This window comes from Gallus gallus, chromosome 5 (assembly GCF_016699485.2).
Source record: "Gallus gallus isolate bGalGal1 chromosome 5, bGalGal1.mat.broiler.GRCg7b, whole genome shotgun sequence".
In the NCBI taxonomy this organism is placed as follows: Eukaryota; Metazoa; Chordata; class Aves; order Galliformes; family Phasianidae; genus Gallus; species Gallus gallus.
In genome coordinates, this window is record NC_052536.1 from 18,479,746 (window position 1) to 18,506,522 (window position 26,777).

Consider the following 26,777-nt stretch of genomic DNA (forward strand, 5'->3'; position numbering starts at 1 on the left):
GTACCTACCTGTGTAAAACAAAATCTGGAAGAATAAATACCTACTCCCTCACACCAGAGAGAGAGCAAACTTGAATGTTCTTTTCTAAAGTGTACTCAGCAGCAGCAGTAGTTATTTTTTTTTTAATGTCTAGAATTCCCTTTGTCTTCAAAGTGCTGATCAGTTTTATCCCCTTTTTTAGATAAACCCCACCAGGTTTAAGATCTTCAAGAAGACCATGTTCTTCAAATATGCGATGGGTGATTCATAAAGCTGCTGATTTTACGTGCAATATAGAGAGAGATGTATAATACAAAAAAATCTATATTTCAAATCATAAAAATCTCAGTACCTATACAAGCATCTTTGTATTGCTATATGCAATACAAGGCAAAAAAAAAAAAAAAAAAAAAAAAAAACAACACCAAAAACTCATACAAATGAGTGTAGGCTTCAGCCTTCATTTGCATTTCAGAATGAAAACAGACACAAAGAAACCTGATATCATAACTCTCTTGTTTGCTTGTTGGCTTGTTTTTTTTTTTTCTTTAGTTCTTTTTCTCCCTCTCAGTCTTACTTACTTTTTAAAGGCAGGCATTTACAGTTATAGACCTGCCACAGGTTTTTGCCTTTAAAAAAATGCCTCCACTAAAGCTAACACCAATAATAGTCGCGAGGGAGTCCAAACAGTAGAGTAACTATGCAGAAATACAGAGGGATATTTAAACCAAGCAATCCTTGAATGCCATTTTGGTACTTTCTATAATCTGTTTGCATTACTGAGATCTTTATTTCCTTTAAGAGGATGTTGAGGATTTCTGCAAGTTTAAAATAAATCGTAACTTAAGAAGAAAGTAACAAACTGTAACTGTGTTTCCTTTTAATTAAGCTCTGCAGCTTCTCATCTGATGTGCAGTTTCTTGACAATAATAGAGAGAGTTCGTTGCCAAACCAGTGATTGTTTATTTCTTTCCTTCGCTCATCATGTAGGCACATGCAGAGGAAAGATATGATTGGACTAAGGTGGATGCTGTGAAAAACGTGTTTGTTCACTTGGAAATTAGAATTTATTTATAAACCCCACAGATGGATCCTGGTTCAATTTCAAAAGCATTTGTAAATAATTAAACAAATGTGTTTGATGGTAAATTAAAAAATAAATTTCAGAAGTGAATTTCTGTTTATCCAGAACGTGTAAGTAGGTGGTGATTACGTGCAAGTCATTACTGACTGAGACAATGCATCCTTAACTGCTGGGTAGAAGTGTGTTCTCTGTCTGTATCACAGCTCACGTTGTTTCTCTGACTTGTTTCTAACTTGAGAATATGTCTTAAAGCAGTGTTCTGAATTCTCCCCGGGTTCATATTATCTCTGCTTTTTGCACCTCTTTCTGCCTCATTACAATCACCAGAGATGCAAATTCTAGTGTGTGTTTTTTAACAGAGAAGGCAAGCTGAGGTTTATGAAAATTCTTGAGACTTTGGAGTTTCCTCACCCCAACTAAGAATGCATTGGGTCTGGGGATATAAGCAGGAAGAAAAGGTAACATAGTTTTGTGAGGCATATTAGTTTAATGAAGATATTCCTACCTTTGTAAGTGTTCTGGATAGCTTGTGGTTCCTAAAGAAAGCTAAACTTTATAATCAAAAGGAGGAAATAGAACTCCTTGATTTTAAACTTCGAAGCATGGAACAGACCACAATTTTAAAACTTTACTTTGTATCCTACTCTCCTTTTATTTCAAAGTTATGTTTGATGTCTTTGGCAGATACAGCTGAATGCCATTCAGTTTGTGTGTTGGTCACTGCTGTTTTCTTCACAAAATCTCGGTCTGTTTGAAAGGTAGTGTTCAGATCCTCAAAACAGTGAGAGGGTTCAAGCTGTTAAGAGTTAACACTTCTCTCTTGTTTGCGTTTGTCATTATCAATAGATTGTTCTATTTGGTGGTGTTTTGTGCTGCTTCCTGCACAGAATTTGTCTCAGGAAAAGGTATTTTTTTTCCACTGTTATCGAAAAAGAATCTACTCAAATCAAGAACTTAGTTTCCCTCCTCTAGGAGTCTAACTCTACCTTTTACATTCAGGACCTGGGGACAATACTGAAAGATACACAGGATCAAACTGTAGCTCATGACCCTTATATGGATTCATTCTGAGACTTCTTAGCGCTGGGGAACGTGGAAGCCTTAACTGGTACCAAAGTTTCTGGTGAATTTGAGTCTCTGCTTGTACAAAAGAATGCCCAAGGCCAGTGCTGCTGAGTTGCTTATGTGTCCACCCTAGCTCAGCTTTGCCCCCCCGAAAAACAGAAGGAACCATCACCATGTGAGCCTCTTGTGGAACTCCCCTCTATTTTCCCAGCTTCCTATAATTTGTCTTGTGGCTCTCAAATTAATGAGGGTATTTTATGTGTTACTTGTATGGTCACTGTTGCATGGCTAAACCTGCACACATGAGTGAACTTTGCAGTCATCTGAAGGACTATAAGTATGTTTTGCTTGAGATTTCATTTTTCTCTTTAGAATTGATATTTCAGTGACAAAGGATATATCAGGAGTTATATTCTATGCCTCTGTACTGTACTACCACACTTGAAAGAAGATGGCATTATGTATTTCATGGTTCCGAGCATCAGCTGGCACAGAATGATTCATCAGTGACGTCAAAATAATATCAACCAAAAAAAAACCAACTTGTGTTTAGACCAGTCCTGGTACCCATGTTTCAAATGTTGTGACTCTTTTTTCTATTTCTTTCCTATAATACCACTCTGGTCATAAGAATTTACAACAGAAGTTATAGCTACATAGTTGTTATTTCCAATATTCCTTAGCACTGCATGCCTTGCAAAAGTGACCATTATTTGCAAAGTAATAGCTCTGTGTAGAAAGCACTGAAGAATTTGTAATGGCAAGCAGTATACAAGGCAGAAGAAATTATCTTAAGATGTTGATCCTGCTATGTTCTAATTGAATTACACAGCCCAGAACATGGTGCTGTCTGCCCATGAAAAAGGCACCAAGTGGGGTAAAGTATAGATAAATCAATTCTTCTTTTGGAGTACACTGTAAGAAACCATTGAGGGCTAGTCTCATAAGCTGATATTCAGAGCATTCCTTGTTTTTCCTCCAGTAATTAGCCATCTGCTGGGAATCTCTCATCTTTCAGAGATGATGAAATGGATTCCTGGGGTGCGTAAAATCCACTGTGTCTGTGAGATGATCAATAACACGAGTACAATACGGGTTAAATGATATATGGCCTTTCACACCAAGTAATGAAGTATACTTGTATTCCAAGAGAGGAAGTTTCTAGCTGGGTTTCATTCTGACAGCTGTGTGACTGAAAGCATTCTTTGTCTGCAGCAAAGCCTCTGAGGAGTGGCATATCCCACCACAGTGTGATTAACTCCTATGACTGGTTTCAGAGACTGTTCAGGTGTTACAAGTTTCAGTTGTGTATCAGAGGAGATGTGGGATGCTCTTCAGTGAATCATAGGTTCATAGTTACAAAGGAATAGTCATCTCATTCATCATTCAGCAAGGGTAAGCATGTTCTCAGAAGATATTCCTCTATGTAACTGGTATCATAGCAGACCCTTCCTAATGTTCAGCTTAATTTTTTTCTCTCTGAATTTTATCTTTCACACCAACTGGATCTCTGGAAGAGTTTCTCCTTGCTCAGTGATGGATGCAAGACTTGCTTCTTTGGCCAGTAACTTCTCACACGACAAGGCCAAAATCGGTTAATGAATAGTTTATTGCTAAATAATTGCCTAAATCCAAACCAGCAAAATAGGAAATCTTGCAGAACCTTGCAAAAAAAAAAAAAAAAAAAGAGAGAGAGAGAGAAGGTGGGAGAGGGGCATACTTCCCCAGAGTTCTACGGGTGATATAATCTTTCCTACTTGAAAAATCACAAGCAGCATTACTAGTAATAGAGGACTAAATCTTGCAATGTGCTATGTTCTTCAGGTTAGTTTATCCCTGGGGACCCAGCAGAAAAGACCAAAGAGATGTATCCAGCTTGTGTATCCAGAACTATGTAGAGTCGTGAGTTCCTGAAAGCCATAGATCATTATGAGAATGGATTGGGCCCTAGCTAGTTATCTCTATCTGCAAGTCTAATTATCTCATATGCAATACTCTATAACTCTGGCTTCAACATTTTCATCTCTGAAGCAGGCTCAGCTGACAGCTGGCTAGGACTTTCTTTGCTATGCAGACACGCATACGCATGCTCACTACCTCCCCAAGGGAGAAGGAAGAGGACTCAGACTCTCCCACAAGAGTGGCTAACAAGGGGACCAAGCAGTTCAGTGCCTAGTGCACGCTCTCAGGACAGCACAAAACAGTGCAATCAAATACTTCGGTCTTACCTGCTCATAGATGTGTATGCAGTTCTATAGTATTGGCTGCATTCTAATTCAGAAAGTCACTGTATGAATAACTAAGACTATATTTGCTGATAGAGATAACACATATTTCTATTCTCTGAAATTCTCATGCTTAAAAATATTGTGCAAAGGAGTTGCTGTGTTCTTTACATAATGCACCCATATTTTGGAAGGAAGTGAGTAATTTCAGGAGAGGTGCAGTCTGGAACTCCTCAGACGTTCAGTAAGAGTTTCTGGCTCCTTGTGGGTAGCAGTGTATAGTCCATTTTTATCTTTTATTTCTCAGTTTTCTATGAGTGCTTCAACTAATTCTCAGATGGGCTAAGCTTGATATAGAGCAATGTATTCTCTAGTAGCTTAGTTCAGTAAGGACTGGGCCATGCGAACAGAGTTTAAATATCTGTCTGTAGAGAAAAGATTAAGAAGAGAGGAAAAACTAGCTGGACTGGGATTGGAGAACAGGATTTGAATATGGGAGGGAGAAGTTAAAAAGGAATCCTTAAATAGTTGAGATAAGCTCTAGTATCCTTATATCTTTATTTGAACCAGACTGTTGAACATTCATAGCCTATCTCGCATCTATGCCCCTTAAGATATGCCTTGTATAATTCATCACTTAGGGAGTAATACATTTGTAAGAGTTGATGTTGATGTAGATCTATCCCTCCTAGGCTAGCTAATACCAAACAGTGATTTCTTCCTGTATAAGGGAAAGAAGCTTTACAGGAGTTCCCTTGATGCATTCCATTTTGTCCCGAGATTTTCAGAAACCTGTTTAGTACAATACTCTTTATGGTACTGTCTGGCATTTCGTGCTTCCTAGATAGTGCTGTGCAGGATTTATGCTAGTACCAGATTTGTCTGGCTTTTTCTCCCTTCTATTCTCCCTACCCATTCCTTTAGAAAAACTTTTCACTAAACTCCTTGTAACAAAGAAGAGTTCACAACATCACTGTAGAAAGTAAACTTGGTGCAGTGTGAATTCTAGATAAATTCTTATGTATATAAACATCTTTGTATCTTTCAAAAGATAAGAAGAGGGGCTTTTTGCGGATAGGACTTCCAGGTACAATGGACAGCAGATAAACTGCAGTTTCCCTTGCTAGTTCTCATATCCACTTGTATGTCACCAAATTTGCTCTCATATTGTATCTTTAAAATCTCAGATGACTCAGACATGGATCATTTCTTGTAAACTTAATGTAAATTGGCTGAAACTTTAACATCTCAAGGAGCCTTAATAGCTTTCCAGATCTGACTTGTTCAACATGCTGTTCAGACATGACCTGCTTAATCTTTCCAACACTTCAATAAAATGTTTAGCATACATAAGTAGTGTTTTAGAGGTGAACAAATAGCTCATAATACTTTATTTATTACCAATTGTACATTTCTACAAATTAAAAAGCTGTGAACATAGTGCAAATATTTTAGATGTGCATTATTCAGAAGTATTTGGTAGATTTTTGAACAAGTGTTTTCTTTTCCAATGAATCACAAATGATTGAAAAACAGCATCCAGGAACCAAAAGATGAAATGGGGTTGGTTAATAATGATAACCATGTGATGCTGTGATATTTGATGATTGGTCTATTTATATAAGTCACCAACATGGTGCAGATTTTGTAATTTACGATTGCGTTAAACAATAAATTTCATTTTTTTATGTATAGGATTTCTGTCAGCAAATTTCTGCTTCTGGAAGACCGTATCAGCTCTTATGTCTCTCAGAAGCCAACATGAGCTGACTGCAACTGAATGCAAGCACATTTCAAAATCATATTCAACTTAATATTTTTCCCCTCTTTTCTCTGTCTTTTGTAGACTGTTGGAGAGAATGGGTGCAGTATTACGTGACTGTCTCAAGTCTGTAGTATTAGCCACTACTCAGACTGGGAACAGGAATACATCTCCTGGATTCCTGATCTCTGTTTAAGTCTCTGTGCCAGGATGCCTTGCTACTATGCTTTTAAAAGACAGAGATATTGAGGTCCAAAACAAAGACAAACTATTGTTGCTCAATATCCTTAAAGAAAAGACAAAGAAAATAGAGCACTTCAGTCATACCAGCTTTTGGTCAACAGGAAACATACACCCAGATGAAGCTGTATTATGCCAGGTATGTAATGAAAAAAAAACAAAGAAACTTCATTATATAATTGAACTCTTACCAACTATGTCATAATATTTCAAATGAGAATTTTTTTTTTTGTATTTGATTCTTTCCATTTCTGTAAGACTAGCTTTCATTGTTACTTAAGCCAAGTGATGATGTAGGCAATGGATGTGTGGTCTACTGTGACAATTCTCAGTTCTATGATTAATTCATTCTGTTGTAATAGCATTCAGCTCTTCTCTTACCTATTTATTTAACAGAAATTCAGGAACATGGAGCAGTGGAGTTCATTAGCAGAGGGGCCCTCAGAGCTGCTAGGTCTCAGGCTCCTTGTTTACCAGCTGGGCCATGGAGACAGCTGTCTAGGCTTGGGCTGTTGTGCCCTGGTGTAAAGGATCAAGTCTGAGTAAACAAGCCACTGCTATTGCACCAGGAAGGGCCAAAGTCCTTTACTTCTGGCTATGTTTAATCTGCAGAACTAACAGGGTTTACAGTATTTTATTTTGGAAGGGAGGGAAGATAGTTGCAGGTCCAATGTGGCAAGGGAACTGCTTTGTGGGGAATAAGATGCTCTAGTGATGCACTAACCGAGGCTTTAGAAAGGTCAAACTGCTTGATGCACATTTTACCCAGGAAGTTGAGTAGTGAAATGCTCCCACTGCTGTGCCTGTTGGCCTCTTCATCCTGCTCATTGAATGACGTGCACACACCTGCACCTTTCCTCTGAGAGCCAGACTGGAACCAGCTATTATCTTTGTCTCTGAAAACAAACGTGCCTATTATGGTCTAAAATTAGGATACTTTTCCTTCCCTTCCACCTTTCACAGCGGTCATAAACTGACTAATGGGGAGACTGCTGAAATTCACTAAGTTTCTGTTTATGTTCAGGCCAGGTCTGGTTTTAGTGCTGTTTTTAACTGGAAAAGAGAGGCTTAACTACTCATTCCCACGCTGCTAAGTTTAGGGTACAGCCTAAATGTGGCTGTGGTATATGTGGCTGTGGCAAGATGGGCACAAATATACACTGTGTGAATAGGAATTGTTCCATGAACGAATCCAGCTAGGACTCAGTTTCTACTTTCTTTAGATAGGAAAGTATTTGACTGTAAGTCTGATGGAACCCCTCTATCCTCTCAGATTGTATGCATACATGAAAAAAAATGTTGTTATAATACAGATACTGGGACTAAACCAAACATTGTTCTCAGCTGGCTTGAGTGGTGGAAATTCCTCAAAATCAGCACAGAGCCTGCCTTGACTTTGAAGGGCACTGGCCAGGCCCATATTAGGTGTACGAGGCCCTGCAGATTTATCTGTCAGTGCAGATAAATCCTAAGTGCTTCCTGAGTAATGTGAATCTTTGCGTTTTGTACAGCTCACCTGCTCTTCTGGAGCATTAAGTCTTCGACTTCATTATTCCAATGCATTGCATGGAAGGGAGAGCAGATGAGAAAGGATGAGAGGTGAAACAAGTGCAGACGAGAGAGAAGTGGAGGTAGAAGTCAAAACCAGAAGGAGGAGAATGGGGAAGACAAGAAACCACACATCCTGGTGATAGCCTGGTATAAGCTTGATTTACTCATTGTTAAAGGGCAAATGCAAGAAATGAAAGCAGGAAGACAAAAATTAGTGTCAAGGTGGCAGCTTGTGCCCTAGTGTGCAAACTTCCATGTTCATGTTGTGCAGTGGGTGCTGGGAGGGCCAAGCAGGAAGCAGAAGGAGAGGTGGAAAACTGAAACCACCTGCAGAAAATATGTCCGCCCCCATCTCTCAGTTCCCCCTGTGCTCCCCCAGCCCTCACACAGCTGCTTCTGGCTCTGAGTCACCACTACGTGCAGTAGATCTTTCTGTGTGCTGGCTTTTTGGTGGCAGCTGATGTGCTCTGTGCAGGATCCTACCCTACCTCCAGCAGTGACCTAGTAACTAATGGGGTATAATGGTGTGGAAGATGTGGATGGACACTTGTGCCAGGATTCCCTGCTGGTGCCCTGCTGTGAGCCAGGGAGTTCAGCCAGGGGCTGATCTGTTTGAGACATAAGGAGCAAGGAAGCTGACAGGGCCATGCGGTCTGCTGAAGGGGAAACCTTGCTGCAAAGCATTTCTTGCAGCGTACTTGAGCAATTCTTACTCTTAGAGATTTTTGACTGCATTGGATTAGCAAATTGTTTAGGGATCTGGGGCAAACCAGTAAAACAGGATGATGGATCTGTGCGGTAGGTGCCAATCTGGGTTGCTGCCTTTTTCAGAAGTAAACAACTAGCAACCATTGTTCATCTTCCTGACTCTCTGCAGGACACAAACTGTAAATTACATCTGGGAACAAAAGGTTGATGGGAGTAGAACCGGGTGCCCAACTTCCCGAGGGAGTGCTTTGCCCTCCAGCCAAAAGAGTAGCTTTTCTGGCTCGGGCTAGCACAGCCTCCTCTTCTGCCTTCCCGACAGCACTCAGAGCCCAGGAAAAGTGTACGGTACAGGATTTACTACACTGAAGCATTTACAACCATTTCCATTACAAAACCTGGTTTCAGGGTTGATCATGAAAATTAAATCCAGCCTGAAATGCAGCAAACAAGATTGCAGTCTGGGGACACAGGAGGAAATCTTATTTAAAATGCCTTGTCTTATTGAGATCCTAGTTATGTGGGTATAAAGTACTCCCTCCACCCCTGAAACTGTCTTAAAGCCAGACTCACAGACCAACTGTAGTCTATGCTGAATGTATGCTGCCATGAACAGAATTACCTAATGAGATTTTTTTGTACTTTTTATTCCCACTGAGATTGTGCTTTTCAGGTCCCCATGATAAGTTTGAAATTTTCATAAAAATAGGTCCAGAAAAAAATTCTTTATTAAAAATATTCCTTCAGCTGAAAATAGAAAAGCAGTCTTCAAATTAAGAATAGCCTTTTTTCACGTTTTTGTTTTTGAAAAAAAAAAAAAAAAAGCCAAGTGATTTTGACAGAAGCAAAATTTCATTCTTTCCCCTATTTCAGTTGTTCCAATTTAGTAAAGAAACTGTTCTCTGATCTCGTTTACTTCATAAGTTCAGGTATTTTCATTTGATGATCTGTCTACGTAATAAAATCCAAATAAATATACATTACAGGGAGAGGCTGCCCTACTGAATTCAGTGGAATTTTGATGTTTGACTTCAGCTGGGCCAGAATTTCATCCTCTAAGGGAATTCCAGAAAAAAAATCATCTCTATATATTGCTGTAAGCCACATGTTCCTTTTCTAGGGCTCCAAATCATGTACACTCTAATAGGATTTTTATCAAAATTAATTGGTGCTGGCTACAGTTCACATGTGTGATAAAATCACAAATGAGCTGTTTTGGTGCTCCTGTACTAGATAGCACCATCATGGACACAGCATCCGCTGTGTCAAAGGCTTCTCAACAAGACAATTTTTGAAACGTTGTGGTTTTGTAATTTTAGTTGTTGAATTTGTTGATTCTCTTTTGAAAATCCAGTTCATTTGCTGCCACTTGATATTTTATAAATTTTTGGTGTCAATAATTGAAGTCTCTGTGGCCAAAGGTAACAGTGTTGTTAACAATACTGTCAGGGGAACAAATCCTCAATGGAAATGAACTGATGGCCTCAACTTGAAGCAATTCTCTGCTACATTTCCTCAGCTGAAGAGCTGCTTCAAGATTTTCATGTTTCCTAGGATTATCTCAAGCTAAACCAGAACTTATTTATTTCTCTACGAAAAATTATATGTCCTGTACATTTTCCAGAAATGAACATCTCCTTCGACTGAATTTTTTGGGTAGCATCAGGCCCTGCACCCAGGCCAAATATGGATTACTGCCTACCTCAAGCCAACGTGTTTTAGGGAGAAATTCCATGTCTGGGTGGGAAATAAATATTTTCATGTCAGGCCTTTTATTTATTTGTTAGTGGCAGCACTTTGAAGTGCTCAGGGAGCTGGAATGCAGGTCGGTTGTCCTAGACTGGTGTGTATGCAGGCAGATGGCATGTGAAATGGTCAGACTGACTTGGGATATACTCATTATTCTTTCTGTGGTTTATCACATGAAATGACGTACTGTGATGAATTTTTCTTCTTGTATACCTCTGTCTTTTCCGCTTGTACTAGGCACTAGAACATCTATGCACCTGATCTAAATGTGCCTAATCTTAGCCCAATTTCAGCACACAAGAAACAGATTTTCTGAAAAGGAATACCAATAGCCCCCAGCAAACACATGCAGAAGTAATGAGATGTCTAAAATAAGTAACAAATAATATTTGGTATTGAGAGAACAACCTGCTGATAATCTGATGTCAGAAGAGAGAGAATGAGAAGCTTCAGTCCATGGGGAGACTAGGAATTTCCACTGCTGGTAAAATAAGAGTGTTTTTTCTGTAACACTTGCCCATATCCCTGAAATGAACATTATTTTCCTCTTACCCATGGTAAAGGAAACATGTTTTGTTATTATTGTTCCGTTTAAATGGGAATACAGGACATGAACAGAGCAGTATTTTTTGTTTATCCAAAAAGAAACCAAAACAAACAAACAGCAGTCAAAAATATCCAAATTTTATTTAAATATTCCATTCCTTTGTTTCATGCATGGCATGAATTTCAAAAGACATTTATCAATTGAAGAAAAATAGATCCTTAGTAAAATACAACAGGCTTTAACTGTGTACCAGCATTTTAAATCCCACTAAGTTTCATTCATTCATTAAGTTAGATTTCTGCACATAGGTGTAAATATGCAGGGGTTCACAGAACTATTTCCACTCCTATAAATAGTAAGTTACATAGGAGTTCATTTTTGCTCTCCTCTTAAAAACATTTGTTTCAAAAGAAAAAGCAACATATTCACAAAATAAAATATGTTTAATCTGTAACTTCAAAGTTGCTAGTTTCTTAATAAAAAGATCCCCTGGGTTTAAGGAAAAGTTTTCACTTTAACCTTGTCCCATCAGATATCCCAGACCTGCAGGAAAGCCTGTTGGAACCTGTTGCTCAGGAGCTGGCTGACGGAGGAAGGGATGCCAGCCATCTTGAAGTCAAAAGTCAAAGGAAAGGCAAAGTATAACGTTCTGGTGCCCGTGGTCGGAAAGACCTGTCTGTACTTTTCCACTGTTCGTGTTAGCTGAGATTAAAAACTAATGAAAAATTCTTTACAGCGGGAGTATCAACACCATGGTAATCTGATACTGAACTTTTCAGTTTGAATTTGGTGAGTAAAACTGAAACTGGGGGAGTACCATCTGCCCGCCGTGTCGCCTCCTATAGGTGGGACGTGCTGGGCTGGGTGAGCCCTCACAGCCCCTTGTGCCACCACACAAAGCACCTCATGACTGCCAAGGAGAGACACTGTGCGAGATCACCAGGGCGTGCAGTAGACATGCCTCTCTCTTATCTGCAGGAGCTTTGAGGTTTTCGCCAAGGATTTCATGTGGTGTCTTTTGCTAACTGTGGAGTCCCAAAGAGCCCCACATGCTCTGTGTGTCCCTTGGGAAGCCAGACTTCCACTGCGTCTCAAAGACTGCCACGTGCTCTTGTCCCGTTCCTCTGCTTTGTGAATTGGAAACAGGAGGAACAACTCCTCGCCTATGTTGTACCATCAGTACAATAAAGCATTGACCTTGGTCCTCAGTCCTGACACTGGGTAGTTACCTACCTGCTGTTGGAGCACGGGTGGAACGGGCTGCAGGCAACAGAGCCACCTCGACTTACCTGCTGTGTGAGGATTTCCTCCGGGTGTAAGCAGGAGCATCTCAGGAGAGCTCGTGGCAGAGCAGGTATTTTTGCTTGCTTTAAATTTTACTGCAGAGTGACAATATGATGAGATGGAACAAAATTAGCAAAATATTTTGGAGAAACATCCAGGCAGCTGTAGGTGTTTAGCTGGGTTCTCAAAGCAGTATTGCTTTATGTTTGCCTAGTTTACATTAATAAGACTGTAAAAGGCAGGAGGGGGAGCTTACAACAATCAGTGCCTTCCTGAGCTACCTCAAGAGAGATTACACACATTTTTCTGCAAGTACAACAGCTACAACTTTTGCCTGTACTTGTGTAAGAAGAGAAGTCTTAGCGCCTCTTTAAAACTCGTGTGGCTGCTTAGTCAGAACTCACGGCCCCCCGCGGCCCCCCCTGCCCTGCTCCGTAACTTTTGTTGCAATATGGGTGTGACTTTTGATGGAGCTCCCCCTCCCAGTTATGTCATTACTTCAGTTCCTTTGAATCAGAATAAAAAGTGCAGCTAACTTCAGACTCATTGACTGCAGGCTTAACAGGAGCCCGGGCTTTTCTTCCTTCTGCAGCTTGCGAGGATCTCTGGGTTTTTGCAAAGCAGTTCTGAGGAAACAATGGCCAACTTCTACTTATTGGCAACTTTTGGATTATGCTTGCTGAAGTTCTGCCTAACAGAGACACGTAAGTTTTTTATGAATGAAGCTTTTTATGATTGCTGATAAGTTCGTGCTTCAGACAGCAACGGTTATGCTGCTGTATAGCTAATAGCTTTCTTGCATGTGTCTTTGTATAAACTGTTACTTGCAGGAGTTATTGGAGATGCTTTAGAACTGTAACCTGGGCTGTGCTGCTCTGTGCAACCAGGGAAAGCTGTGTACTGCTTGTAAATGATAATTCCAGATCCATAAAAAGGGAGTTGTAGAGCATTAAGGTTTAAATTAAGAGCAGAAGTACGCTCGGGAATCTAGAATAGCTCTGGTAAATCTGCGTTCAACAATGTGACTGCTGTTACACACTTAGTTTGCTCTCCCAGCACTCTTGGAGGCTGGGGCAAGGGAGCCCCCCCTCTCCCCCCCCTCAGCATACAGCAACTGTATTCCTGAGCTCAGAGGGCTGAACTAACAGCTAATGTAGTCTGCGTTTGGACACAGCCTGTTGAACAGAAGCACAACTGCAGTGATCTGTGCGATTGAAATTTGCAGAGCTTTTCTGCCAAGCATGCCTGTTTCTAACATCTTAAGGTCTATTTGGGGCTGACTGATGAGAATATGGAACAAAGGGCATCAGAAGTGCCCACACAATTAATTGTGTATCAGTCAGCTTTCTGTGGCTTGGTTGTCTGCTTCATATATTTGTATTTATAAATGAAATGTTCATATAGAGAAAAAAATAATAGCTGTGGTCCAAAACAGCAGAATGCTCTAGAAATTTGATGTGGTGCAGGCTCAGCAGTGTCCAAGGGAAATGGCCATGCTTTTAACAGACTCTCACTGTGACAGCAACTGCCTTGAGGCACTTTGTGGTCAGGGCAACAATTATCCTTCTACATTTTTTTTTTTTTTTCCACTCATCAGTTCCAGAAATCTAACAAAGTACATTTTTCATTGCCACTGTCACCCAAGGGCTGTGTTTGTGCATATGGTACGTATATATATCATTTGTTTGACCAGCAGTGAATACTTCTGTAATGGTGGCAGTGCTGCTGGGCTGTGAATGGGTGTGTCGGAGTGAACAGTTCCCGGCGCATCTGGGATAGCTGGAGAACCTTCCCTGCTTTCCTTCCTATAAATTGTCTGCCCATCGTTCCAAAGTGTACTTGCTAAAATCAGAGTATATAGATACAGTCTGTAGAGAAAGGGCAGGAGTACTGCGCGAGAGGAATATCCAAGATAGACTGGCTTACTCCAAGTCCGTATGTTGTATGAGAATTACAATGTTTTTGTTACTGCCTGCTCAATTGATTTCTCCTTTCATGAGCTGCCAAGATTGTCCTAAAGAAGTGGGGTCTGTACTGGCTCGGGGAGTCATGAAATTTTGCAGTGAGGCATAGAAGAAAACCTCACCATTTACTCTTCAGCATAGTTGCAAAAAGTATGTCAGACTTCATGTATGCCCCACGGGGAAGTTTCTTTAATGGCTTAGCAAGGTATTAGATTATAGCTACAATATATTTTAGTTGGTATGCGGTGCATTCCAGCATGACTTTGTAGTCAGTAATGACTTCAAAACGGCAGTTAAGGGTGGTTTTATTTTCTTTTTTTAAACCAATGACTTCGCTGTGCATCACAGGATACTGGTCATAGCTGTTGATTACACTGTTAGTACTGAATGAGGCAAAAATGGAAACATCCTGGGCTTACTGTTAATGTGACTGCTAAAGGAAAGATGAGATATAGAAAACCTGATTCATCCTGAGTTCAGTGCTGTTGTGACCATTCTGTCACTGCTATGTGAGGGAGGTGTAGTATTGATATGAATTCTGTTGTCCCATGAGTTTGAGCCACGTTTCACAGGCCAAGATTGTTTAGCTGCAGACAGATTGGTTGATGACAGCTCTGGGGGGAGATTTTCCCCTGTGGACATGATATATTTGTAAAAGCATTTCTCTCATGGATTTCCTTGATTAACAAGAAGTGAACTGTAGAATTTTGACCCCTAAACTGGAAGAAGCTGAAACAGAAGTAGGAGCAAAGATGAAGTACAAATGGAGAGAACTGAGTCTACCAGCGGAGGGAGGGGTTCTCTGTTGGCAAACGAGAGGTGCCAGAGTTGCAGGACAGGGCTCTGAGAGAGGGCTCCTCAAGTTATCAGTCAGTCACAGGGAAAGGGACCTGTCTGCCTTCTAGCTTTCATATGTCATGTCAATCTGCAAATAAAGTAGATTAAAGAAGTTCCTTGTGCTTCTTTATGCTTTTTATTCACTTATGTGTGTGTCTTGGCTATTCTCCCAAAGCTGCAAAGAAACTTTAATGAAGTTCACTTTGACTTCCATCATTGTTTAATGGAAAGGTTATATATCTGCCCTTGAACTGCTCTCACACAAAGAGCCAACTAACCATGGCAGAAGATTGTCTTGCAATCTTTGGAGCAATATTTGTTGCTTCTTTAGTTCCAGGTGTTCACCACAATGCAGAACCATTACCTTGAAAACAGGAAGAGAAAGGCTTAATGAGAAAAGATAGCATCATACAAGTGAGGGAGAACTTCTTTAACTAAATGCTTTTAAAACCACTGGTAGCTCAAGCCAAGATGAAATGAAATGTTCCCCCATACCTGGCGCGTCTTTCTTTCCAGAACTGTTCCCATGACTTTCATAGGCCAGGACTTGAAGGCTGTACAAATACTGTGGTTATTTATCTAGTACCTAAACATGCATGAGGTTCTACTGTAGCAAGAATGTGCTAGCAGGATGAGATGTCCTCAGACGCTGATAGACAAGTATAAACAGGAGAGTAAAGCATGAGCTCATTGCTGCTAAAATACTTGATATTGTTGAAAAGAATCTCATACAGGAGTAAAAAAAAATTGTTTTTATTAATGGATAGCAGCAAAAGCATTTCAAATGAAAGAATGTGGAAAAAAAACCAGAAAAATACAGTGAGGAAAAATGAGGATCTCAAAGTGATATTTGGTTGCATGGTAAGGAGCACAGTGGATTCGTGAAACAGCTAAAACTGGTTATATAGGCATCATGAAGTCTTGAAGAATTTTAACTTAGAGAAGAAATCTGAAAAGTATCCAGACAGGAAACTGGTGTAAACCTCTGCAAAGATTTCCACTAATTTAGAAACCAACTGTAAGGAACGGGGAAAAATAAGAAATTAGTAATAAATCAAGATTGCAGCAGCCATCAAGTTAATGTATAATAGGAATGGAGTATGTAGATGTGTGAAAAGTTAGAAAAAGTAAAATCTGTACTTTTCATATGACAGCGGAAAATACAGAGGTGAAATCTGTGAGATATGTGTTAATTAAAAAGAAAAGGACAAACAATAAAATATGGCAATGCTCTTGCCAAAGAAAAGATGGTATTCAGAGGGAGCGGCAAGACAGCAGCGATAATTAGGTCTGAAAATAGGTTGCTAAGAGATATTGTTTTTAAGAAGGGATTAGATAAAGAGATTGGATAAATGCCTTAAAAGGACAGTTTGGATGCTGGTGATCATGCTCCTGGGTAAGAAGATGGAGTAGAAGTCCTGTGGTAACTGTGTTTTTGCTTTGATAAAAGGGTAGTTTTAGTTCTGAGTGCAGTTGACTGGTAGCGGAATATGTCATAGAGAAGCAGGGGAAAAAATGACGCAGTGTTCCCTAAATGAAGAAAGGAAAACTGTGCACAAGAACTTAGACGTTTGGGGTAATTCCAGAGACAATGTAACAAGGCTTCCACGCTGGCTTTCTCATCTTCTTGCCCTGTATTTCTGTTCTGACACTAACGAGCATGTGTTAGGGTAAAGTAAGGCAATTTTCAACCTCATATAACATATATTACATTATTTTCAAAAAACATTGATGTTTCTTTGAAAGAGAATCCCATGCAAGAGAACTGTTCTCTGAAATTGTTTTTCCAGGACTAAGTCTGAATGTATATGGCTAGCTCACAGAGAGGATAATGGTGAAATGACCATGACCAATTGCTGTAGTCTTGCCTTCTCTGAAAAGAATACAATAGTGTACCGGAATAAGTCATGCTGTTCAAAATATGATATATAAGCATCAAATGATAACCAAGAGCATGTATTATTAAACAAATTTGAGGTTTTGTCCCCGAATTGAATTTTTAGTCTACAGAATTTCAGACTTCAAGTGGAAAGTGAGAAAAGCAAGACCAAGGTTGGGGTCATCACCTGTACCTCTCTGCTAAACATGTTGTGGTTGGTACCAAGTAAAACCCACACCTACAGCTTACTTTTAGTGGTCTATCTGGTGGTTTGGACCATTCTCTGTGATCTATCAGCAGCTGGCAGGGAGAGCCAGTTTGGAGCGGCCTCTGCCATTTTCCAGACGGTGCCAGAAATTCACGAGCACTGTTGTCTGTCACTCCAAGGAGATAATAATCATTTCAAAGTCAGGCTTAGGGCCATCAGACACTGTAATTATCGGTGACCATTATGGCTGCTGTTAATAGGGGTGGCAGAGAAAATTGTTTCGGCCCTGCATGTTTATCAGCTTCCTTCCCGTGAAATCACAGGGCTCTTGACGGCGGCATTAGCAGTAGTATCAGCAGCAGCTGGCGGTGATTTTCATCCCTCGCTGGGGCCCACCCCGCCCAAGGCACAGTGCAGAAGCCCGGTTCATGAATGAATCTGCAGGCAGCGATGTGCAACAGCAGCCAGCAGAAGTGAGAGGGGTTTTCCTCGGAGAATCCTCTCAGTCAGACGGAAAGTTCAGCTAATTGCAACTTAAAGTTCAAGCCTCTGCAACTGTTTGCTGCCTAAAGAAACCTGCTGTCATTTTTGGAGACTGTGCATACAATTAAACATGTAATTGAATTCCCTTTTGTATGCACTGGATTTGGGACTTTCCAGTTCCTGTATAAGACAACACTGGCTGTGTTTCATAGTGCAGCAATCTTATTTCAGTACAGTAACCTTCAATTCTCATTGGGAGAAAAAGGAAGAAAAAAGAAAACTGAAATAAATGGAATAATCAAACTTCAGCAATTACCAGCAGGTAGACTCAAGAAACAACACCTATTCAAAGTAAAAATCACAGAGACCTGCATTTTAGCGACGTTTGCAGTTTGAAAAATACACTGCTTTGCTTTTTTTTCTTTCTTTCCTCCTACTGGTGACTGAATGCAATTCAGTGGCTGGAAGCTCTAACAGGCTGTGCTATGTGTTGGCACAAAAGGAAAAAAAAAAAAAATGAAGCAACCTCAGACATGCAGCAGCTGTGGTAAAACTGCCATTGCTGTCTCTGCTAAAGATCCTGTCCCAACAGCAACGTGAGATGGCTGCAAAAGAGAATGCCAGGCAGCTGGCAAGGGAGAGGGCATCAGCCAGCGACCATCAGCTAGGCAGATAATGCCCATTTTAGCAGATACCTGCTTTTGTAAATGAGAAGCTGTCCTTGACATAACATATAATACTGAAAAATCTGTTGTTGCGTAGCTTTGTGTTGATTATAGTTGTCTCACAGGGACAGTGAGTTAGCAAGGCTCATGGTGAAACGGGTTCTCAGAAGTATATTTCCCTAGGGGGCTTTTTTATTGTTATTTTTGTTAATGGATAGGTGTCTGTAAAGCAGCAGGGTGTGGTGTGTGTGGGCAGAGGTGATGAATAGCTCCCCACAGCATTCCCATGCAGAAGCGAGAGGTGAGCTGGCGCTGAGCGTGTGGTCTATGGCCAGCCAGCACCCCTGGGCAGAGCAAGCGAGCTGGGTCAGGCAGCACACAGGCCCCCAGCCAGCTTGGGGGCTGCACCGCCAGCAAACTGGCAGCTGCTCTGAGAGAATGCATCTTGCTGCTGGGCGGGTGCAGCAGCTTGGGACTGTATCACACCTACCGCTGCCGCTCAACTTGAGCCTTTTCAGAGAGCAGACAGAGCACATGTGCCCGCTTGAGGTGGACCGAGGAAGCTGGCAGCTGCTCCTCCTGCAGCATGTGAGCACAGTAGTTCAACTTAGGAACTGTTGTGATGGCAGCGGTCAGTCTCTCGCCAGCCCTTTGCCATCCCACAGGCAGGCAGGCCCCATGTGAAGGAGTGTGGAGGTGAAGGCCGTGGTGCGGTTTGGCTGTGCGGGGCAGCCAGGCCCCACGCCTCCATCCGTGAGAGTACTGGTGGAGCTCTTGCACAGGGACCATGGAATGGTTAACTGCAGAGCTTCAAGGGAAAGTAGCTTTGCCCATTATAAAGAAACATGATTCATTAATAATGAAGAAACCGAGGGTGAGGCCTGAGCTCATTTCACGGTTTGCTTTCACTTGCTTCCCTGTTCTTCAGTCTCCTGCCTGATTAGGTGTCCTCCATTCATACCCTTTCTCCTTACCATTGTTTTCAGCCATGTAAGTGTAGAGAAAATGCCTCTTTTGTTAGTGAGCCTCTAGATTTATAAATGTACTCTTTTGTTCTCTGTTCCTTATTGCTAATGCATAAGTTTGACACATAGGAACATTTAAAACAGAAATTAAATAATATTTATTCCATGTTCAAATCAATTTCTCCAGAAGCAGTCTCATTAAAATCAGATAAAACTTTCTCCATCACTCTGGTTGCTCTGTCCTATTTACTCATGTGTACATTATGCATACACACACTGGAGACTGGCAGTTATTTTCACTGCAATAACATTTATTTCCTGTTAGACCACAGCCTACACAATATATCATTTTCTTTAAGTTTCTATTCAGGACTGATACTTTTCTGATAAGGGATGTTTGAAGCCATTTGGCAAATGAGAACTTATCTAAATCTTTTGTCCTGCTGTCAAACTGAACACTTATTTAGATTAATGAACTTTAAAATTGATTTAATAATTAACAGAAGGATGATGTATTAAATCTATTCATGTTTTTTTCCTGTTTGAGGCAAAAACTTTGTAATGATAACTGCTATTTCTTTTCTTGAGATCGTAGGGGTGTTTATGCACGAGGGCTTGATACTCTGGGAAAGCTGAGTGGCAAGAGTCACAAAATGACTCGGCAAGACAGGGGAGGACCCAAGAACAGACCCAGTTCTCTTAACCTGAAGGTGGGCCGTCTGACCACCATGCCAGAATGCCACGTAGGCAAAAGGCTATAGATCTGGAGAATTTGAGTGCCCCTGTGCAGCAACTGTGTGTATCCAGTTGGTAGCCAGGTAAATCTTTTAGATTTACACATTGTCTTTTGAACAACAGCTTCTACCTATTTCCTATTTTCCCCATTAATCCATCTCTCTGTGGCATTTGGCAGAAGCAGTCCAATAAACTTGGACTCTTATCAGCCTGTGCCTGTGATAAAGGAATAAATCTATTTAATCCAGTAAAACTGTTGCTCAGCAGCAAAGTCATTCTCAGGTATAAGAGAATGTGGAGACCAAGCTCTTCCAGGAGGCAAGCCTCAGTGAAGGCTCGAGGAATATGAAAATTCTCTTATTCACCGTTTTTTGAGTTCATTTCAGCCTTCTATGCTGGCAAGTCTAACTTGCTATCCTCGAGTTTAGTGTGAGGTTAACAAGGCAGAGCATCCACTTACTTCCAAAGAGCGGTGTTAATAAAATGCCACTCTTATTTTGCAATGACAAAAATCACTGCCTTCTTGAGAGGAGAAAAAGAAGCACAGAACTCTTCTAACACAGAAAATAAAAATGCTTTGCTGGGAGTCTCATATTGAGCACTAAACTCTTAAATGCCTCTTTTCCAGAATGTAACAAATTCTTTTTATAGCTACAGAGAATAGGTACTTGGTTTTCGTTGATATCTGAATGGACATGGCTAAAGTTGAAGACAGGCAGCTGTCAAATTCACCGTCCTTGTATGTACAGCTGTAACAGGCAGGCACTGTGAGCATGTGAGGCATCTTCCCACGGTGACTAACTAGAGAGAAGTTTCTTTCCTGCTTTTGTGGCTTGCTTCAGAAAAGCCTGAATCGATTTGCTTACTGCTCTGGTGTAAAAGGTTGCAGAGCTTTTCTCAGGATGTGTATGACTTTTGTGTCTCCTGATATTTCTATTAGATCAGTCCCATTCATTCTTTTTCTTATGGCAGTATTTCCTGGCTGCTTGTTGGATGGGAAGTGATCTGGGTAGTTCAGCTTTATGTTCTCCACCTCTGCTCGGCCTGCCAAGTCTCACACATTATCTAGTAGTGATGCAGCTGGTGTTCATCCTGAACATAGCACAGCATTAATTGGCTTTTATGACAGAGGAACAGAGCAAAGTAGAAGGCTAAGACTAGCACCGTTATGTTTAGGCATAAGGATTAGATAGCATTTTCTGTCTGTGTGGGTTTCTGAGAATTGGAGAAAAGCTTGATCATCCAGTTCTCCATGAGAAGGCACATCCTGGGACTTAGATGCTATTGAGACCAATGACTGCATCTGAATGTATTTTCTATTAACCCTTTGCTGAGAGTATATTTTTGTCTAAGCAGTTCATATGATAAGTAGTTCATGATTCTGGAGTTGGAGTTTTTTTTTTTTTTTCTTAAGTTGTTTTACATTTCCTAAGAAAACCTGTTATGTGTATATATGCCAGTGCAGCCCAGTGCTATGATAAGTTAGAAAAGAGTAAAAAATATATTGTCTGCAGAGCAATGCAAGACTGGTACAAGAGTGCCCTTAGAGATCAGTGGTGTTTTTATCTGAAATTTCACATTTGCAAATGAATGAATTTCTTAGTTACCTTCCTTGGCTGAGCAAAAGAGGAAAAGTTCAAAAAACTCTCTACTTGACTTGGTTACCCTTAAAACAAAATACAGGCAATCTTACTTCTGTTGCTTCTGTGTTGTCACAATCCTATTAAGAAATACAGAATAGCCACAGCATTGAAAGTCTTGAGCTCAACAAGGGTTATATACATTTATAACCCATAAAGGTGCTGATAAAAGCTATTGTTGCAGAGCTGCATCCTCAAAATGCAGTGCTCTCTTCTGAACATAATGCTATATTACCTTAAACATTTGAATTGGACATGAACATGTGTCTGAAATGTTCTCCTTCCATTTGTCACTTACTTGATTTTCTCTGATACCGCAAAAGAAGAACTTGGGCATTTCTTGAAAGAGAACTCAAATGTTTACACTTTCTCAAGATATCACTTTAGAAAGAAGAGGTGTCTCTGATGAAATTTAGTTCTGTAGACATTCTCTTTCCTGCATTACATGGAGTTCATGTAAATGTTACAACATTTGGTCTGGAGAGGTCAGCTGTCTCATCTGATGCATTTTGTCAACGTAAAGAGCACAGTTGGAATCAGGCTGAATGTGTTTGAGTCATAGAAATAAAAACCATAGAAATTGATATCTGAGTATATTGTCATTTAACAGAAAAAAAGGCCTTAGCTAGTGAGTGACAACTGAATTGACAAATATGCTGATTGTGGATGAGAAAAGCTAGCCTCTTTTGTAGGGCTTTGGAAGTTAGTGATGTTGCCCCCACTTTGTGTGTGGGGAAACAGAGAGAAAGCAAAATAAGTTGCCCACCAATGTAGCTGGAAACAGAATTTTTTTTCCTAGGTCTCAACATGGTGCTCTATCCACAAGATAAGTGCTTTTGAGTTGTTTTTGCTTGGATTTCAGAAAGCAGCTATGATTTTGTATACAAGATTATTTCAGCTGAAATACGTATTTTTATTATTCATAAGAGGAAAGTCGTCGTGTAAAATTCTTCCACTTGCAGAAGTTTACAAGAGTAGAGAGGACTCAAGCATTTCTGGAGAGCTGTCATCTTAAAATAGGAAACTTCTCAGTTACTGACCACTTGGTAGTCGGCACCTGGCTACGCTATCCTTACCACAGTTGGACAATCCACGTGAGAAAATATTCCTGCATGTGTTTCTTTATGAGTAAGAGATAAGTATTTTCCTAATTTATGAAGCACCTTATAAGCCGTTGTTTGCAGACCTGCACTGAGTTTATTGACCCTATCAGTCAGACACTTTACTGACTTTGTTGCTCACACTCAGTGCTCTGGCCATATCACTTTATCAGTACAAGTCACAATATTGCTGTTGACTCACAGGAAATTCAGTTGCAGCAATTGCAAGACAACATATTAACACCTTTTATTAATGCCTGACAAAACCTGATTTCATACAAATATATCCACAATCATACCTATACCAACGTGTTCATGTCCCATGTAAGTCTATCTTTTGCTTTTTAATTTACTGGATCAGTATCTCAAGTGGAATGCTAAGCATGCAGTATCTCCCATTCTTTCAGAACAAATAGTTTTAAGAGTCAGATTAATGAGCAGAATTTCAGAAGTTGATTTGTATGGTGTGCCTAAGACACTTTCAGACTGTTAAAGACTCTTAGAGACTCTATATACAATGACTGATAGTAGATCATCCTAAAAAGTGTTTCCATTCTGCATCAGCTACTTCTGCTGTTTCTAAGAGCTATCTCTGCTTTGTGCAAAGATCTTCTTGCTTCTGTTTTTTGCTAGTGTGTGATGACATCTTCACACTTCTGTTCTCAGGGTCCTTTACTGGTTTCCTTTTTTTTTTATCTCTGATGTAAACTTTTCGGTCTCAATTCATCTTGTACTTTTGTACCTACTCATCATGAGGGGAATTACAGAAGATCAGTTGTTTACTTTGTCTAGTGTATTTGACTTTTTTTTTTTTTCCTTCTAGAATGTAATCATTTTCCTTCCAAAAATACCCATTTAGGCTTTTCTACTTATGGGGAAGACTTATGCCTGATTTGCTATTTGAATTGACTTTTGCTCAAAGTGAATCTGACTTCTTAATACTTTCCAGTCTCAGGAAGCTTACAGCACATGAACTGAGGTCTGTCACTTCATCATTTGCTATTGAAATGCTGATATAATTTTGAATCTTTTCATAAAATCCAGATATAATTCATTAAAATAGAAGATTATTAGGCTTTGTGAGCACCACAGCAAAATCACTGGCTTCACTTCAGGAAGACAACAATGATCCACTATTTGAGGATTATTGTCTTCAAACAGTAGGGTACATACCTAAACGCATGTAGGATTTGATGTAGTATTGGAATTCACAAAATACAGAGTCCACACTGCCAGTCCTTCTTTCCCATTCTTCCCTCATGCACAGGAACCCTTACTGCCTCCCATTAAAAACACCTGGGGAAAATAATAATGTAGGAGAGATACATGAGGCATTTTGCAATTTTCCCTATATTTGCGATAACAACAAATTTGTATACATCCTATTGATAGTTGCAAACAATAGAAATAACTTTTTCCTAAAACATTTATAAAAGATTCAAGACTAGAACTGTAAGGAACGTCTAACTTGACATATCAGTATGTATCTTACGAAATTTCTTGTTAGTTGGTATTTTTGGTATGAATCTCAAGATTCCTAAAACTGCTATACGGATGGGTAGAGTCGTGTGGCATCCAGCAAATGGAAACATTATGCCACCAAAACTTCCAGTAGAAGCTGCCTGCTGGCCTAGGCATTTTTTGTTACAGGCTTTGTGATCCCAGCCCTTGAGGTATTGGAAAAAAAGAGGGAGTAGTGGGTGTGACGCTGTTCTCTTCCATTGCAAGGAGATTGTACTGATTCAAGTGCCTTTAACTTTTCCATTGACTTGCATAGAATCCAGATGGGATTTGATTAAGACGATTGTGTTATCATTGCATGTACTTATAGAAAGTGATCGTTTTGAAAGCTGACTTTTTGTTTGAAAATATACTGCAGATCACAAACCAAATCTTTCTGCCAATGAAAATCTTGGGCTTTTTCACCATCTGTCCTAATACTTCCGGAGTTAAATTTCACAGTTTTCAGGAAATGCATATGAAATACGCATTTCACGAATCTGATTTTTTTTCAGTGCTTTGTAGTATACTTTGCAGTGATCCTAAAAGTGCCGTGATTGCCATCCCTCTATTGAAAATGTACTCCTGGCCTCGTTCCTCTTGTGTTTTTACCGAGAGACTCACACTGGGATCAACATACTCACAAAGTTAGATGTTTTTGCCAATCTTTGATTCAAATAAGTAGCTTTCTTCAGTTTTTGTTCATGATTTAATTATCATTCAGCAGTTAATTGAGTTGTGTAAGTGGCTGGTCACAGATTAATCCAGTAGTTTGTTAGGGCAGTGGTTATTCCAAAAAAACAGAAGTATCAGTGCTTTTGACTCTTGCATATTCTGCAGACCTTGGGAATGCAGATGATACCATATCTCCTTAGCCTTTTCTTTTTGTGTGTGTGTGTGAAAATCACAAGTATTCAATAATAGTGTTTTACTCATGTTTCTAACTTCAAAGCTGTGCACAAAAATTGCATCTATATTTTCAATCTGAGAAATCTGTATCTACTATGAGTCATTAAAATATCTGTTACATTGGAGATTTCAGTGCTCCAGTTTGAGTCACCAGTGAGGTCTTGGTCAAGTTGAATGGATTACTGGAGAGTATTTCAGTTGGTATGCAGTTAAGAACTAGGCACCCTCATTAATTGTTTAGAGTTGTGCTATTACTTTGTAAGGTTCTTCCTTGCAAATTCATACAAGAAACTTCTTTAAAAAAAAAATTGGTTTTTTTCCAAGCTTTTCCCAGACATTTGAGTGGGGATGTGAAAGAAACTGCATATGAGATTTTCTTCATTGTGAGGAAGCTGAATGCTGAGTAAGGACTGATGAGGACTCCTGTTTGTCCTTTGACATCTTACTGTGTAAGGCATATTCTAAAAAGCCTTGCTCCTTTCAGTGTGTCTACCAGGCTAATATTATCTTTACGTTAGCTGGCTAGCTTTCAGAGCTTTTAAAAAGATTCTTGAGGTTCCATCAGCTGTTGTTTTCTTATGAAGGTGCCTTGTTCAAGACAGCTTTTTATTCAGTGTCTTTTTTTCTTCTTTTCAGTTTTGATAATTGATTGCTTTTCTGTAATGAACTTGTGGTAAAAATGCTGTGAATATTTATTAGAGGTTTTCACTTTTTTTTTTTTTTAAGTTCAGAAAATGCTTACCAAGAAATCAGAGTTTTTTAAATGCTAGGTGACTAATGGACTCAACTCCCACCTGCTATTTTTATTAACTAGCGTGCTGCAAGTTGATAGAGTTTAAAATCTATCACTTAATTGGAGTTGTTGATCTTATGTCTGATTTTGTATGAATCCTTTATCTAAGTAACCACAAAACTTTAATCAGGCTTCCTGTGACTTCTCAAAGCTTAGATGGAGGCTGAATGCAAAACTTGTAAGAACACAATAAAATAACAATGTAATAGTTCTTTGCTCTTGCAACGTTCTTTATCAGTCGATCTCAGATTGCTTTGTAAGGGAGGTTAGTTGCAAACTGAGGCAAAGAGAGATGAATTGGTGTATCTGCATTATAGCAACAGGTAAATGACGGAGCAGGGAATACACATCAGGCACTTTGAGCTCCAGGCCTGGGATCTGTCTGCTGAGCAACACAGCTTTCCCCCTGCTTTTATCCCAAATGACATAACAATTTGCTTTCAGTCAAAAAAATGAAGATCAGACTCCAACTATTAATCACCAGCTTTCATTTCCTGCACATTTCTTCACCTTCATTGTGTGGAACCAGTCCCAACTGATTCACTTTGCAGTCCTTGTTATTCAGCCTTTGGAGTTAGACTGCTTATTGTACAGCCTGAAGCACTGCTGGTATGACAACGATGATCATGTTTTCATCATATCCAGGGGGGCATATCTGATAACTGTCTAATTCCAAGACTATGATTTCACTGCCTGCAATTTTTCCAAAGAGGTGCTGCACAGCTGTACCATGTTCTAATGGAGTCTGAAGGCTTTCAACCCACTGCTGGGTAAAGCTATTGCAAAAAGAGTAATATTAATGTCAGCAGCAAGGAAGTTTATCGTAAGTGATGACACTGGATAGGCTCACTCAGGATGTTTATCAGAGCAACTGTTGCCAAGGGGATGAAGCAAGTTTGAAAGACGCA

General features: G+C 39.9%; 1 protein-coding gene across 49 annotated transcripts in view; it reads left to right on the top strand.

Moving 5' to 3' along the window:
* The window catches only part of CD44 (CD44 molecule (Indian blood group)), a 107,931-nt gene that overhangs the window by 39,074 nt on the left and 42,080 nt on the right, over nt 1-26,777 (top strand). For 48 of the 49 annotated variants that reach the window (XM_040700622.2, XM_040700620.2, XM_040700624.2 and 45 more), the window contains exon 1: nt 12,740-12,895. In XM_040700622.2, coding sequence (XP_040556556.1) covers nt 12,829-12,895 — 67 coding nt within the window. In that variant the 5' untranslated portion in view covers nt 12,740-12,828. Of the gene's footprint in view, nt 1-6,199; nt 6,495-11,439; nt 12,262-12,739; nt 12,896-26,777 lie in introns of those variants that run through there. The other variant, XM_040700645.2, reaches the window with a different exon arrangement.